Source organism: Halichoerus grypus, chromosome 8 (genome assembly GCF_964656455.1).
Source record: "Halichoerus grypus chromosome 8, mHalGry1.hap1.1, whole genome shotgun sequence".
NCBI classification, from domain to species: domain Eukaryota; kingdom Metazoa; phylum Chordata; class Mammalia; order Carnivora; family Phocidae; genus Halichoerus; species Halichoerus grypus.
In genome coordinates, this window is record NC_135719.1 from 81471920 (window position 1) to 81487433 (window position 15514).

General features: G+C 43.9%; 1 protein-coding gene across 1 annotated transcript; it reads left to right on the forward strand.

Annotated features, from left to right (window-relative positions):
- The first annotated feature begins 541 nt into the window (after positions 1–541).
- NGDN (neuroguidin) lies at positions 542–8148 on the forward strand. Its single transcript, XM_036114846.2, has 11 exons — positions 542–618; positions 949–1008; positions 1625–1696; positions 5149–5286; positions 5535–5619; positions 5703–5755; positions 5979–6102; positions 6198–6366; positions 7129–7285; positions 7429–7486; positions 7942–8148. The coding sequence occupies exons 1-11, from the start codon at positions 598–600 to the stop codon at positions 7959–7961; spliced, it is 957 nt and encodes a 318-aa protein (XP_035970739.1). The 5' UTR covers positions 542–597; the 3' UTR covers positions 7962–8148.
- Positions 8149–15514: the final 7366 nt, after the last annotated feature.

A 15514-nucleotide genomic window follows, 5' to 3' on the forward strand; every position in this document is an offset into this window, starting at 1 on the left:
CCAGGGTCACACAAGACTACTGTCACAAAGTCGATCCAAGGGCCTTGCGGTCTGTGAGGAATTTCGCGCGGTCTGTGAGGAATCTCGCGCGGCCTGCATTGGAGCAGCAGCCAGCTATGGCTGATCCGCAACACAGCCACCTCAGAGAGAAGCCGAGGACTGCCACCTAGCGGTCAGTTGTGGCCACGCAAGTGCAGGCTAGTAAAAAAGACGGTACTGCGGTATCCCGGAAGCCACTACGTTCTCAGTTTGCTCTGCAAACTTCTTTTTGCCATTGGGCCTTTCTAACTGTCGATCAATCACTTGGCTCGTTTTTTATTGGTTTAGCTCCAAACATTCTATACAATCCACTAATCAAGCGCTCCTTTCCACGAGCATTTTTACGTCATTAGATCGCCCCCTAAATCTGACGAAGTTAGTCAGTTCTTCCATTCTATTGGCTGGACGTGGCTCCTCCTTCCGCACATCCTGTTCGGGGCGGAAGTGAGAGATCACTATTCCTATTGGCTTAGATTTGCCAGCGGCTGTTGTCTATCAAGTCTATTGCACAGCCTTAGCTCAGAAAGTACCGCCCCGGAAGAGGCGGGCTTTGTGAAGATGGCGGCGCCGGGGTGTACCGTGAGTTAGCTTCCTCGCGTAGCTATTGTGGGATTTTCCTAAACCCTCAGCGGCTTAGGGCAAATTATTGGCGCGAGGGAAGGGGGTGATGAAAGGAAGCAACCTTCCTGGCACAGCGGGGTGAGAGCAGCAGTAGGGCGACGGACCTGAAGCTACCGCTCCTCCTAGAAACCTGGAGGACGGGCCGGCTGTGAAGCGAGGCTGCATGTGTACTAGAGTGGGAAAGTCGGCAGTCTGGGGTGTCTGAAGGAGAGAGGAGAGTTTTCCACCCCCCACGTCTTCTCATAATCCTGAGGAAAGAAGGGCTTTTCTTTATTCTCCCTCTCATAGGAGATGCTGGAGTCGGACCTGCCAAGTGCCGTCACACTTTTGAAAAACCTTCAGGAGCAGGTGAGTCATGTCACCCCTTTGGGACGGGTTAGTGACGGATTGGCTTTGATTTTGTGTGCTTCACCTCCGAACTTTGGTCGTTTGAAGGCATGTATTGAATGGTACCAAATACTGTGAGAGCCAAGTGACTTAATGAAAACTTTTTCAGGCTAGAATTCAAAGTAATTGATTTCGCATCCAAAGCAATACAGAAAACTCCAAAAAGAAGTCATCTGAATGAATTTCCTTTATTCTTATAGCTATGGAAACCAGTGCTGGGAAAAGTGGTGATTTGCCCTTTGGGTACCAGGTGTACTGGTTGAAAGTTCAACCAGTACAGATAAAGGTACAGCACCACCCCACCACCACCACCACTGGCCCAGTTCCTATACCTTCCCCCATGGTTTGGTAAGATGGTTTCTGTAGCTTTAAGAAGAGGGAAAGTTTTTTGTACTTGTTGATGAAGTATCAAAAACCATCTCTCCTATACTTTCCCAGAACTGAAAAGAAGGTAGTACTGCATTTTAGGCAATGTTTCTGATGATTTTTAGGTGTCATTGTTTAGTTTTTGCCCTTCATAGGTCACAGAGATGACTGGGTGTATTCTCATCAGCTGTTCTATTTGGACTAATTTCAGGTGATGGCTGTAACTGCACAAATACAAGCTCTGACAAAAAAAGTTCAAGCTAGAGCCTATCCTACAGAGAAGGTAAGACATATTTGAAGAGTTAGCATCCCCTGACTTGTTCTCAGCAGTTCTTTCCTCATAGGTTTGTTGAGTGTCTTGTATGTCCTAAGTGTTAGAGCTTCAAAGATGAATAAGATTCAGTTTCTGTGCTGAAGTCTAGTGGAGAAGACAGATCAAAGCAATAGGTATAAGCAATAGCAGTCACTTCACAGAGTCATCATGAGTGCTATGCAAGCCCAGGAGAGAGATTAAATAACTGCCAGAGAGCAGAGGAAGTCAGGGAAGTCTTCTCAGAGGAGAAGGATTATGAGGAATAAATAAGAGTCCAGGGGACAGAAAGAAACAGCATCTACAAAGGCACAGAGACCTGAAAGCATGGTGATATGCTGGGAAAGGAGGTCATTTAGTGTGGTTGGGTGTACAGTGTGTTGGGGGGTGGGATGGGGAGTAGGAAATAAGACTAGAAGAGTAGTCACTCTGAAGAGTCTTGTCGGCCAACTGAGGAGTTACTACCGTATTTCATCTAATCTAAGATGCTGTTAATTGGGGACATACCACTTATTTTGTATACTAAAAAAAAAAAATGCTGCCCATTAATCTATGATATAACATCAAGATTCCATTGATTAAAAGATACATCCTGACTTCAGAGATGTTAAAATATGAAAACGGTATGCATATTAAAAGTAAATCTGGTAGGGCGCCTGGGTAGCTCAGTTGGTTAAGTGTCTGCCTTTGGCTCAGGTCATGATCCTGGGGACCTGGGATCAAGTCCTGTATCGGGCTCCCTGCTCAGCAGGGAGTCTGCTTCTCCCTCTCCCTCTGCTGCACACTCTCTCTCTCTCAAGTAAATAAATAAAATCTTTTTTAAAAAATTGAAATATGGTAGTTTTCAAATTAAGGTCTTGTAGAACCTTCTTAAGGATCATTGGATATCAAGCAGTATAGAGGGAGGGCTCTGGGTCCTTCATACCTGCTTGAACTGGAAAACTGTGGTATTACATACTGTTTTATGTATTGAGCTTTTGTCCTAAGATATTTAAGCAAAATACTCCATAGGTCAACAAAAGTATGAAAATCATTATGGTAGCTTAGTAAGAAACATTGAAGGATTTTTTTTTTTCCTTAAGTAGGCTCCACACCCAGTGGAGTGTAGAGCCCAAAGTGGGGCTTGGACTCATGACCCTGAGATCAAGACCTGAGATGAGATCAGTTGAAGATTTTATTCTTTTTTTTTTTTTTTAAGATTGTTTACTTATTTATTTGAGAGAGAGTACACGAGTGGAGGGAAGAGGCAGAGGGAGAGGGAGAAGTAGACTCCCCACTGAGTGGGGAGCCTGACATGGGGCTCTATCCCAGGACCCTGAGATCATGAGCTGAGCCAAAGGCAGACACTTAACCAACTGAGCCACCCAGGGGCCCCTAAAGATTTTATTCTTAAGTAATCTCTATACCCAATGTGGGGCTTGAACTCGGAACCCTGAGATCAAGAGTTGTGTGCTCCACTGACTGAGCCAGCCAGGCACCCCTATAGCTAATAGAATTTTTAATATATTCTCTTTTTGCCTTTTCTTTCTCATTGTACATCTCATCAACAAGTTTCGTTCTTATGTATTTTTATTTTTTCTGATTTTTTTATCTTTGTGTTTTCTTTTTGTTGTTTTTCTTATATGCTTATAACTCAATTTGAACTTGACAGCGTCCAAGCTCGTCAAAAGAACCTACTTCCCAAATTCTTGACTTGTTCTGGGCTGCCAGCATATTTATTAGATCACTATAGGGGCACCTGGCTGGCAGTCAGAAGAGCATGTGACACATTACCAAAACAAAACAAAACAAAAACACCACACCAGAAAACTTAGATCACTATATATTTGTTTATTCATTGAACAGATATTTAGTAACTTATCTCTCAGGACCAAAACCTTACTAGGCGCTTTACAAGTTACAGAGTGCTTTCATATTATTTTATTTAAGCCTCATAATTACTTTTTGGGGCAGGAAGGAAATATTGTATATGTTACAGATGAGGAGACTGGGGTCATAAGGTTAAGTGACTTACCCATTATTTGACTACCAAGTGCCTGATTCAAAACTTAAACACAATTTGTTTGTCTTTAAAATCTTTGCCCCTCCTCCTGTTATCACACTAGTGCTGATCTCAAGAGCTTTGCATGTTGGTTTAAAGATACCTAGGGCTTAGGTGTTAGAGTCAGACTGAGTTTGAATCCCAGCTGTACTCCTAATACTCTGTAATCGTAGGCAGAATATTTAGCCTCTCTGAAATAGGTCTTCCCAGGGCTGTGGACTTTTACAGTTCCATTTTACGTCATCACAAAGATTTTTTTTTTTTTTAACAACTATAACTTAAGTCTACTTTCTTATATGTAAAAGAATAAACTTCTATAACGTTTGCTTGATTTCCTGGCTGTAAATATAATGTGTTTTTTAATTTTGGAAAGTTTGGAAGATGTATAAAGCCACAAAGAAGAAAATTTAAAAACAGTATAACCATAATCTGCGATAACTACTGGGGTATATGTTTGGAAATTTCTTTTATTGTAAAAGTAGTAGATGCTTGATGGGAAAACTCTTTCACAGTATGCACACTCCATTTCTTCCTTTTCCTCATCTGGATCCCCAGGGGTAGCAGTTGTTGATAGTGTGTTATCTTCCTGAGATTTCTCTCTCTATATAAAATGTGTGGAGGCACCTGGGTCGCTCAGTCGGTTAAGCATCTGACTTCAGTTCAGGTCATGATCTCAGGGTTCTGGGATTGAGCCCCGTGTCTGGCTCCAGGCTCCCTCTCCCTTTCCCCGTGCACGTGTTCTCTCTCTCTCTCTACTAAATAAGTAAAGTCTTTTAAATAAATTAATTAAATAAAATGTGTGCATCATATTTCCCCTGCCTTAATTGGAACCATATTGTAGCGCAGAAAGTGTCTTGACATGGGATTAAGTCCATGTCAGTATATGTAGATCATTGCTTTTAAAAACTGTATTGCATAATTCCATTGTATGGGGTAAAATCAATAATTGTTTTGATTAAATTAAGATTCAGCACTATATGGAGACATTTTGATTATCAAAATTTGGAGGGGCCTTAAAGGGTAGAGGCCAGGGATGCTGCTCAAGGCCCAGACAGCCTTCACAACAAAGAATTATCCATTCCCAAATGTCAGTGGCTCTGAGGTTGAGAAACCCTGCCGTAGTCATTTTGGGGGATACTTTATTGATTTTCCTGTTCTTACTGTCTTCCAGTAATTCTCAGAGGTTTGCCTCTCTCATGTTAATATAATTGTCTCTGTGACCATTTTAGGTACAATCATCTCCTTGAGACTATTCCAGATACCTTATAGGAACTGATGTGGGAAAAACTTGAACTTGGAAAAAATTATCCTGTTTATCCTAGGCCCTCCTCCTGATTCTCTGGCTAAAACTGAATTTGCATCTCTTACTCTCCATTCACCTCAGGGTCTCAGTCTCTTGGAAGTAAAAGACCAGCTACTGCTCATGTACCTTATGGATTTGACCCATCTCATCCTGGACAAAGCCTCAGGAGGGTCTCTTCAGGGACATGCTGCAGTTTTGAGACTGGTGGAGATTCGCACGGTATGAAGCACTTGGCATCTTAGCGTTCTAGATTTCCAAAGCCTGAACTCTAGGACTGTCACACAATAGCTCTCATTTAAGTGGGTGTTTTCATGATTAAGTGAGGAAACCAAATGAAAAAACTGTTTTCTTCTTCATTTGCTCTAGTTTGTATATATTTTAGGTGCTTTGTCTGGCAAATTAATATAGAACTCTGATGTATGTTTAATTTTGGGAAGGGAATGTAATCTTATTTAACCACATTATAGGTTTTGGAAAAGCTTCGTCCGTTGGACCAAAAACTGAAGTATCAAGTTGACAAACTAGTTAAGACTGCAGTGACAGGCAGCCTCAGTAAGTGGCAGAAACTATAAGGTTATGTGGGGACCGTCATAAATTTCCAAATCTTGTAAGATCTCTTGGGTTTTTTATTTCAGGTGAGAACGACCCACTCCGTTTTAAGCCTCATCCCAGCAATATGATGAGCAAGGTAGGGAGTTGCATTATCCTGGTTTTCCTGAGGACTCTAAGTCTGAATGAGCCTTGTGGTGATCCTGGATCTCCTGGGATTCTCTTATTACTCTTGTGCCTTAGAATGTAGAGTATGAGATTTTCCTTTCTTGCTTTTGTTTATATTCCCAGGGTACTTCAGCTTTGGTTTTTCTTATTGTCTAACACTTGTTAAGTTTATGGGCATTATGTTCCTTTTGTAGTTGAGCTCTGAGGATGAGGAGGAAGACGAAGCAGAAGAAGGCCAGTCTGAAGCTTCAGGGAAGAAATCTGCAAGAGGAACAGTTAAGAAATATGTTCCACCACGCTTGGTTCCAGTACATTATGGTATGAACTGTGGCTGCTGCCTCCTCAGCATTAATTGCGTCTCTCTTACCTTTTTCTCTGTTCTGGGATAACCCTTGGGGATTTTTATCACATAGATGAAACAGAAGCTGAGCGGGAGAAGAAGCGCCTAGAACGGGCCAAAAAACGGGCATTGAGCAGCTCTGTCATTCGTGAACTGAAGGAGCAGTACTCAGATGCTCCAGAGGAAATCCGTGATGCTCGGCATCCTCATGTTACTCGCCAAAGTCAGGAGGATCAACACAGGTCTGAGTCCTTGCAATTGGAAATTGTTTTCTACGCCATAGAAGCCTGTCCTTATGTTTTGTATGAATGTGATTAAGTCTGGTACCAAGAGAACTCACATTGTAGAGAAAGTGGAGTGGAAGATGGGCTGGTGGTTTCTAAGAATGAGGGTTGTTAAGTACAGAATAGGAACTAGAGGAAGAATGTTTTCTTTTTCCTAACTGTTGAGGCTGAACAAATGCTATAGGAAGAGGAATATGTGCAATTCCACCCCGTGGGGCTTTAAAAATTCTGTATTTTGCTATCACAGTTCTCACTTCTGTGCAGAAGGCAATGAAGCCAGGTTTTTATAATGGCATTGAGAGTGCTAGATAAGTTCAGGGAAGAAAAACAGAAAAGCAGTTGTACCACGAATACAGACTCACCAATATTGCCTTGGCGACAGTCTCTGTTGATAGATTTTAGTGAAGGGGCCCATGTAGGGAATCCTGTTTGTTAAGGTGAAGTAGAAGAGTTTTCTAGAATAATAGTTTAAGTATTCTTGTGGATGGGCTGTGAGTTCATTTCTAGGGAGGAGGGAAGTTCTAGCATACAGAACATTTCGTTGAGGAAGCTCAATATTGGACATTTAGTTTGCCCTTAAATACTCTATTGACTTGCTGTGAAATTTCTTGAGAACTATATGAACAGGGGGTGAGTAAATACCGGGGCCCAGGTTCTTGGCTGCAGCTTTCTGTATGTATGGACTAAACATGTTGTAAACTGTCTGTGTTTCTGTGGCAGGATTAACTATGAGGAGAGCATGATGGTGCGGTTAAGTGTCAGTAAACGCGAGAAAGGACGGCGAAAACGGGCCAATGTCATGAGCTCACAGCTCCATTCTCTCACACACTTCAGTGACATCAGTGCTTTGACAGGAGGAACCCCTCATCTTGATGAGGTAAGGTGGTGGGTACAGTGGTGGGAGACAGCCTCCTTGATTTCAGCCACATGGATTGGGGCTCATTACCGTGCAGAGTGTGGGGAGGGATGTTAACCCTTGGAAGTACACTACCATTCCTTCACTTCTCCATCTGTCTCCAGGATCAAAATCCTGTTAAGAAGCGGAAGAAGATACCAAAGAAAGGTCGGAAGAAAAAAGGTCAGTGGATGGCTAGGACTTGGATGGTGAAGTGCAGGGTGGGCAGTACAAATTGGGACGTTGGCTGTCTGGGTTTGCTGTCCTAGGTCTCACCAACGCCCCTAGTATCTCTTCCTTACTGGGCATTGATCTCTTTAGAGGTGGGCTTCGCTATTCTTCTTTGTCAAGTTGAAAATCAGCATCATTCACAAAAAAGATTTCTGGATTCTAACTCTAAGCTCCCACAGTTTGTGTTCAGGCCTCCTTAAGTAGAACTGTGGAAGTGCCACTTGAAGGAACCATTATCCTGGTTCAGTTTCATTCCTACCTGTAGTCTTTTGTCCTGGGAGGATGCAGAGAGTACTGCCCAGGGGACCCACCCTTCTTGAGCCCTTCTCTCTAGGTGTTCTTTTTTTTCTGTCCCCTCAGCCTCTCCAGCTGTCCTTTGCCTCATTCTTGATTTCCCTTCCTTTCAGGTTTTCGGAGGCGACGGTGATTATGGGTGTACATATTTATGTGTATATTTGTTGTCATCCTGGGATACTTCTAATTTCACTGTATGTAGGTTTTTTTTTTTCCTTGAAATTCATTGTTTGCTCTGGATATTTGGAAAGATCTTTATTAATAAAATTAATTAATTAATAAAATTGATTTTACTTATGAATTAAAGCCCCTTTTGCACATGTATTGTATGACTGGAATCACTGGGTGTGGGGTATTTTTGGTGAGAGGGTGATAAAAGGGAAAAAGGAAAGATGAAATTTTGGAGGGGGAGTAAGAGAAGTTTGGCTTTATACAGTTTCCTTTGATAGTATATTTTCTTCAGAAACTGTAAATTGGTTATTTAACAAAAAATATTGGGAGATCAGAGTAGTGTAATCAACTCTTCCAACCCACATTGCCCAAATTTCGTGTATGATTTGTTTTAATTGAATTCAAGTCATCTTAAGTATGTGGGTTTTGTTTTGTTCATGTGTCTTGCTGGCCACCAGGTGGCATCGGTGGTTCAGGAAACCTCCTTTGGTGCTTGCCAGTAGTAAAAGCTATATAGAACCTTTCCTCATCCACAAGTTACTCTCGTCTCTGCTTCTGAATGTTTTTCTTTTCTTTCTAAAATAGTATAAACATAGGGCCGATCTTTGGTCAGCTACAGAGTTAGAGTTTATCTGGAGAGAATAGCAGAGTGAAAAATCAGTATAGTCCTGTGTTTTGTAGCCTTTTTGACCCTCCCTCAACTAAGGCCCCAGTTTACCAGTCAGTAAAGGCCGGTCCTTTTACAAAGAGCTTGCAAAGGAGTGCCAAAAAATAGAATATTCCTAGCTTGAAGACCAAAAGAATGAGAATCCCACAGAAATACCAGCCTAAGTCAAGGGACTGGTAGGAATTATGTATCTGAGATCTTATATTCTGTCCATAGAACGACCTCTGTTGGTGGGAGATCCTTCAGGCCTTGGAGTTTTCATAAGGGCTTGGGATTTCATGAAGACCTAATTTTGTGTTTGCATTCCTGGGTAGTGTCATGAAGAAGGGGTATAATTAGGTTATTACATCACTAAATCCTTGTTGATTCTGAGTTCCTATGAATTTGGATTTATACTGGTCTGCCCAACTGGGCGGGGTCTGTTTTTAGTCAACTGTAGCCTGGTAGAAAGTAGGAGACGGGCACGTGGGTGACTCATTGGTTAAGTGTCTGCCATCGACTCAGGTCATGATCCCAGGGTCCTGGGATTGAGCCCCATATGGGTTCCCCGCTCAGCGGGAGCCTGCTTCTCCCTCTCCCCCATCTCATGCTCTCTCACCATCTCTGTTTCTCTCAAATAAATAAAATCTTTCAAAAAAAAAAAAAAGGAGACAACCTAGTACTATCTCCTATTCACTCTCTGATCTTGGGCAGATCACTTAACATCCCTGGCCTTTAATTTTCCTCAGCTGAAAAATGAATGTGTTAGACTGAATCTCCAAGATCCCCTCTAGGATGGGCTTATTTCTGGGGCCTTGATCTTTTTAGTCCTTGGCAGATCTGAGGGAGCCTGACCTGCCCAGGACCCTCATACTTCTGTTTGCTCCAGTGAATCTAAGCAAAGAGCCGCAAGAACAGATTTAGAGATTCTTTTCCCTTTCTGCTGAACTAACTCGACAGGAGGTTCAGTTCAAAAACGCTTTACTTAGGACCACCACATTCCCACATTCACTTCTTAGGACTAACTACTGCATTTGTTTCTAATTTATTAAGATTTTGGGGTTATGGGAACTGCCAAGGGAAAGGAAGTATTTTTTTTTTCTTTTTTAAGACCTTACTTTGTGTTACATACTGAGCTAAGCGCTTTACACATAATCCTTACGAATTATATACCACCTATATTTTGCTAGTGAGGAAACTGATACACTTAAGCAATTTGCCCAAGGTTACATGGCTCATAAGTTAGACAACCAGTGCTTGAAGAACAGAGTGTGGAGGCCCTCAAATGTCTTGGGGTTCGTGAAAGTCTTCAGGTTGTTTTTTTCCTTTTTAAAAATAGTGGTAGGTAGTTTATAGCCTCTAGCTCCCCCTTCCCTACTACCCCATTTCTGTTCAAGGTCTTGCTTTCAAAGAAACCACAAGTTCCAGATACTGTTCTGCCCTCTTGGTGGTATACCAGTGAACTGAACGAACAAAAGCCCCTACCTTTGTGGATCTTATATTAATTCAATTCAGTCTTTAATCCCAGGATATCTTGTTATCCCTGGTTTTCTAGATGATAGGCACTATTTGAGAGAGGTTTCCAACAAAATATTAAATAATTTCTGAGAGTATTTGCCCCAGGGTCATCAAATCCCATTTAGAGAAACACTGTTGACAAAGTTTTACTGGGATTTGCAATATGTGAAACAGGCATAAGTGAAGTTACTTTAGTTAAAGTGGGGATGAAGGATCCTGGAGACCTATGTTCTCATAGCCTGCTTTCCCCAAGATTTCTGAGTAGCTCCAAGCAGCCTTTATAACTCCATGGAATGTAGTTTGAAAACCACTATTACAGTAGTAGAGCAGGGGAACTGAGAATTAGAATCTCGGCGTTTCTTTATGGCTGTTGTTCACTTTTCTTCTATCCTTTATTCCTACACATAGATTCCGTTCTGATTGTTCAGACCACATGAATGTCAGATTTCTTCAGTGGAGTGCTAACAACAGATCGTTTCCAATGTTCGCTAAGTAATGTCTGTCATTAGTGCACATGAGCCCCCGTTCAGTTTTGTGATGGTAAAGAGAGTCTTGGCCTTGCTGTAGTCAAGTAATTTAGTGTCTCTCTCTGCCTTAGTTTTTCATCTGAGGAGGGAGGGAAGAGGGTTTGACCAGGACCTGGTTTTGCCTATTTTTGTTACAGTTTTATGAAGGCTTGGGGAGATGTCTGTCAGGAGTTCACAGCAGTCTTCATGGATATATTTTTTAATTAGAAAAATATATTTTGTTTATAAGGAAGGGATGATCTGATTATGTCCATTTTCAGTACCATGGAGAGTTCAGGCTTTCCCATCTTGTTGCTTGCCTTGGGTGGGTGGAAAGTACATAGCTAAACCAATCCATAGAGCTGCATGGTGTAAATCTGCCACTTTACAGAGCCCAGTTTATCTGTCCAATCTCCAGTTCTGATTGGTAGCAGATTGAGTGAGAGTCAGCAACAGTCCTGGGTATCCTCATCCTCCCTGCAATCTATTAGGTGTGTAAATCTCAGATCTATGTTTAGACTTATCGAAGGATTTGGCCAACTTGATGGAAGCGTGTGCGTGAACTCCTGCCTTCTCTGTTGGTAACATCATTCGTATTGTGATGCACAAGATTTTAAACAACCCTTGAGAGGAACTCTGTCCCCTATTCTTTGCTTGCAGACCCTTGAGGAGACTTAAACTTGCACTATGATTTCTTATGCTCAGCCTCTCTTTCTGCCTCTGCATGGAGAAAGGCATCACTGCTCTGGCTCTCTGCCCAGTCTTGCTTTTGTATTTCTTTGATCTCTTTGTTGAGAGGGTCTCAGAGAAGCCCCAAGAGCCGTGCCTTCGCATGTTTAAGCTATTGATGCTCTTGAAATAACAGAGCATTGCTGTGTAAGAAGTATATTAAAGGTCTGTCCTGAACAAATTTGGGTCAATAGGTGGCAGTAGTCACCTAGTCCCGAGGCCCTGACACCCCCTGAACACAAGCACATTTGATGGCCATTACATTTAAGGTTGTGAGAAAGGAGGTCACATTGAAATAAAAATGGGGGAAAAAACCAGCCGTTTTTGGTGGAATCCAGGAAATGCTGAAATGTACTGGATTAGTTCCGTGGGGGTGTTGTATGGGGAGATTGCCAACAGCTTGAAGGGCCCTGGTAGGAAAGAGCAGGGCCTCAGGATTGGGGGCGGACTCCGTGGGTACTAGGGTTTCTGAGAGCTGGAGTAAGACTGTGTTAAATGAGGACCAGTGCTGGAAAGAGAGAGTCTGGGGTTGGGGGGGGAGTAGATAGGGAGAGAGGTGGAGGAGGGAGAGGCAGAACTGTGTGAAGGAACCAGGAAAGGGTGGGCTGTGATGGGGAGGACTGCGGTTAGAGGGGGAGGGGGAGGCTGCTGCAATACTGAGCCCATCATATGGGGGAGGGGAGGAGGGGGGGATAGTGGTCTGTGCTGCAGCTGCATTGGCTCCCCTCCCCCACGCTTCCAAGGAACTGGAGCAGTGCTGGCAAATCTGTCTTCATGTATTTATTATTATTAAAAATGTGACGGATCCTCCTCCCTGGAAGTACAACAAATACCACTGATCACATTTCTCTCTCCTCCCTCTGCAGAGCTTTTGCGTTCTCTCTTTCATTCTTTCCACCCTGGCCCCCTCCTAGGTCTGTTTGACTGTTGGGGGTGGGGGGACACCCTTCCTTTTTCCTTCTCTGAGCTTGGTGGCTCCCTGGGGGTTTCTAATGATGGTTGGGAGTTGCAAGGCGATGCTGGGAGGAAGCAGCTGAATGAGGGGCATCCATTGCCCCAGGGAGGGAGCTGTGCTCCAACATCCAGTGGGGAAAGGAAATCACTTGGAAATAAAGATAAAATCCTTTGTCAAGCTAACGAAAGAAGCAGCAGCACACACGTTCCTTTCAGTACCTGGCATTCCTTCCCTTTCATACCCTTTTCTAGTGCCTGAATTCTAAGGGGGAAACCCCCTTGGAATGGAAAAAGCCAGGAGTTCTGTGTCCTCCCTCCTTACCTTGTTAAGTCCCTCTTTTCCCAGGAGAGCCATATAGAATTTATTCTTCTAGCCTGCGTGTTGGTTACCGAGAAGGGCAGAAGCCATAGCTTCTCCCTCCCCACCCGTACCCCAGACTCCCCGTGCCCAGGTGGGGGCCTCTTTTGTTGCTGTCTGTAACCCTTCGCCATGCCCGTAGGTGGTGCTGCTGTTTCTGAGCATGCTGGCCCTCCTCCCCAACACCATTCCTCTCCACCCCCCCACCGCGCCCTCCCCCTTTCCCCAGCCCTCTACTGCCTGATTGTTATTCCACCAACGTCTCCTCTACTGTTCCCGTCCTCAAATTAATTTTGTGGCGCTCTTTTTTCCGCAGTGCCATCTTCCCCTCCCCCCCGCTCCAGCTCTCTTGCTTTCTCTATTTCTCTCTCTCTCCTCTCTGTCTGCAGGGTTTCCATCGGCCACCCCTATCTAAAATCTACACTCTTCCTTACGCCCTTTCTTTTTCTTTATCTCCTCTACTGTTGGCATCTTACAGATGACTCTCCTAATGAAAAGCGGCTGTGGATGAGAGTGGGTGAGAAGAGAGCAGGGTGAGGGGAACTGAGGAGTCAGTGTCGAGGGCTAGGTCAGGAGAGTGACAGGGCTCTGAGGGAAGTGAATGCAAGTGGAAAAGTAAAGGTATCCTTTGCTGTCCAGATCTATTCAGTGTTTGGATTTGGATGAGAGCTCAGCTGGCAAGGGAATACTGTGTTATCTGAATTCACAGAATTTGATTCCATGTGCTGGGACAATGGGAGATAGGGAGTTACAAGAATTCAGATAATAAGGGCTTTATCCAAAAACTTCTGGTTTAGAGGCGCGTGGGTGGCTCAGTCGTTAAGCGTCTGCCTTCGGCTCAGGTCATGATCCCAGGGTCCTGGGATCAAGCCCCGCATAGGGCTCCGCAGGAAGCCTGCTTCTCCCTCTCCCACTCCCCCTGCTTATGTTCCCTCTCTCACTGTGTCTCTCTCTGTCAAATAAATAAAATCTTCAGCAAAAAAACCCCAAAAAACTTCTGGTTTAGATTGCTAAGGATAGCCGTGCTTTTGTTACCCTGTATTTGAAGACTCAGGAAGAAAACGGTGCTCTAAAACCTGTTCTCTGGTCCCTCAGGAGATGTCCTGGTACTGATCTTTTGAGTCTTGAGAAGGTCCTCTTGCCAGGACAGCTGTGATGCTTGCTTGGTGGGTATCCTGGCTGCCTGCTGAGCACAGTTCTGACTATAGGACCTCAGTTTGCTCTTGCAGCCTGCTGCTTTCTCCTGCCATTCCGGGTCTCCTTTATCTCAACCAAGTTGACATGGTTGCCACGTCTGCCTTTCTCTCAGCCATAGCTGCCTTTATTGTTTAGTCTTTCCAGAATATAGCCCAAATGCATCAGACCACTACCCTAGCTCTTACCCCACCTGGCTTCTTAACTTTACCTGGAGACTGCTCATTGTGTGACCAATACAACCCCTCAGCTAACTCAGCAGTGCCGTTGATTGTAAGGTTATCCCATTTCTAGGATGGCTAATTTTCCTCTTACTGAATTATCTTTATGGATGAATAGTATCCTAGCAACTCTCTGGACAACAGTGCTGAGTCTTTGCCTTGTGTGTGCCCTAGGAATCATGGATGGACATCCTTCCTTCATTTCCCCATGAGAGGAGATCTTCCGTAGCATATGTGGCTGTCCCAGAGTGACTGGCTCCCACTTCCCTAGCATGTGTGGGTCAAAGCTGCCTCCTAGATTGGAGAGAGGCAGAGTTGCCTGCCCAGCAGAGCACGGGAAGGAGCCTCAGTGAAAATGGGGGCTAGAACACCACACCCTTAGCTTTTTTCTCCAAGCCTTGCAGGTGTCTGTGAAAACCTCTCTTTTGCCTGCCTCTCCCACCTTCCTAAGGTGTGCATATTGATGGAGGCAGGTAGGCCAGTGGACTCTTTGTTTCCTCAGCTGAATTTTCTACTGCCCTTTTTCAGACCCTCTAGTTAGGGTCATGGACTCATGTAATATAGACAGTGATCCCTGTTAAGGTCCCTCTCTTAAAAGCAAGGCCCAATAAATATTTGTTGCACTGAATGGCAGGAACTTTTCAGCTTAGTACCTGTCTAGAAGAGTTATAAATTAAGTTTTAACTGTTTCTTCCCTTAGTGCTTATGGTGCTGTAGCTAAAATTGGTTGATTTTTGTTTCTTTCACTCAAGCCTTACAGAGGGAAGTGATTTGTCCAAAACTTTATGAATAAATCATTAGCAGAGCTGGCATGAGAGCCTATATCTATCCTCTCCGACATCTAGGTCTGGCTTTGTTGACTCCCTCTTGGAAACCAGTGTTCCTATTTCATCCCCAGAGTCACTGACAGCCTTGAAGCCAGCAGCAGGTCAGGTTTTATGTCTAAGCTAAGCCAGCCTTGGTTGGCCTGCTGAGGGAGAGCATTAGCAGTGGGAGAGCTGGGGTATGTGGGCCAGCCGAGGCACCTGCCAGATTCCTCTCGGGTGTTCCACAGTCCAGCCTGTCGGAGAGGCCTTGACAGTGGCAAGGTAGGGGATTTCCAAAGCCCTGGCTTCTATTTCCCATTCCACATTTAATTTGACCTTATTGCTAATATACCCCTTCCCCTAAGACTTCTCCCCCTCAAAACTATCTTAGAGCTCCAGCTCTTAAGTGGTGGATGCTGGAAACTCTGGTCTCTGTTCTTTCCTTGCTGCTCATTTGCAACTAACTCTTCAGTTCCAGGCCCACTAAAATAACAAAAGGTTCTATGGACCACCTGCTTCCTCCTACTCATGCCTGTGATCCGGAATCTAGTGTAAAACCATCATTGTGGCTCTATTAATAAAT

Coding starts and splice junctions, on each gene's coding strand:
- NGDN (XM_036114846.2), top strand. CDS start 598: ATGGCGGCGCCGGGGTGTACC. Junction 5,620..5,702: donor TGCAGTGACAGGCAGCCTCA/GTAAGTGGCAGA, acceptor TTTTTATTTCAG/GTGAGAACGACCCACTCCGT. Junction 6,103..6,197: donor CTTGGTTCCAGTACATTATG/GTATGAACTGTG, acceptor TTTATCACATAG/ATGAAACAGAAGCTGAGCGG.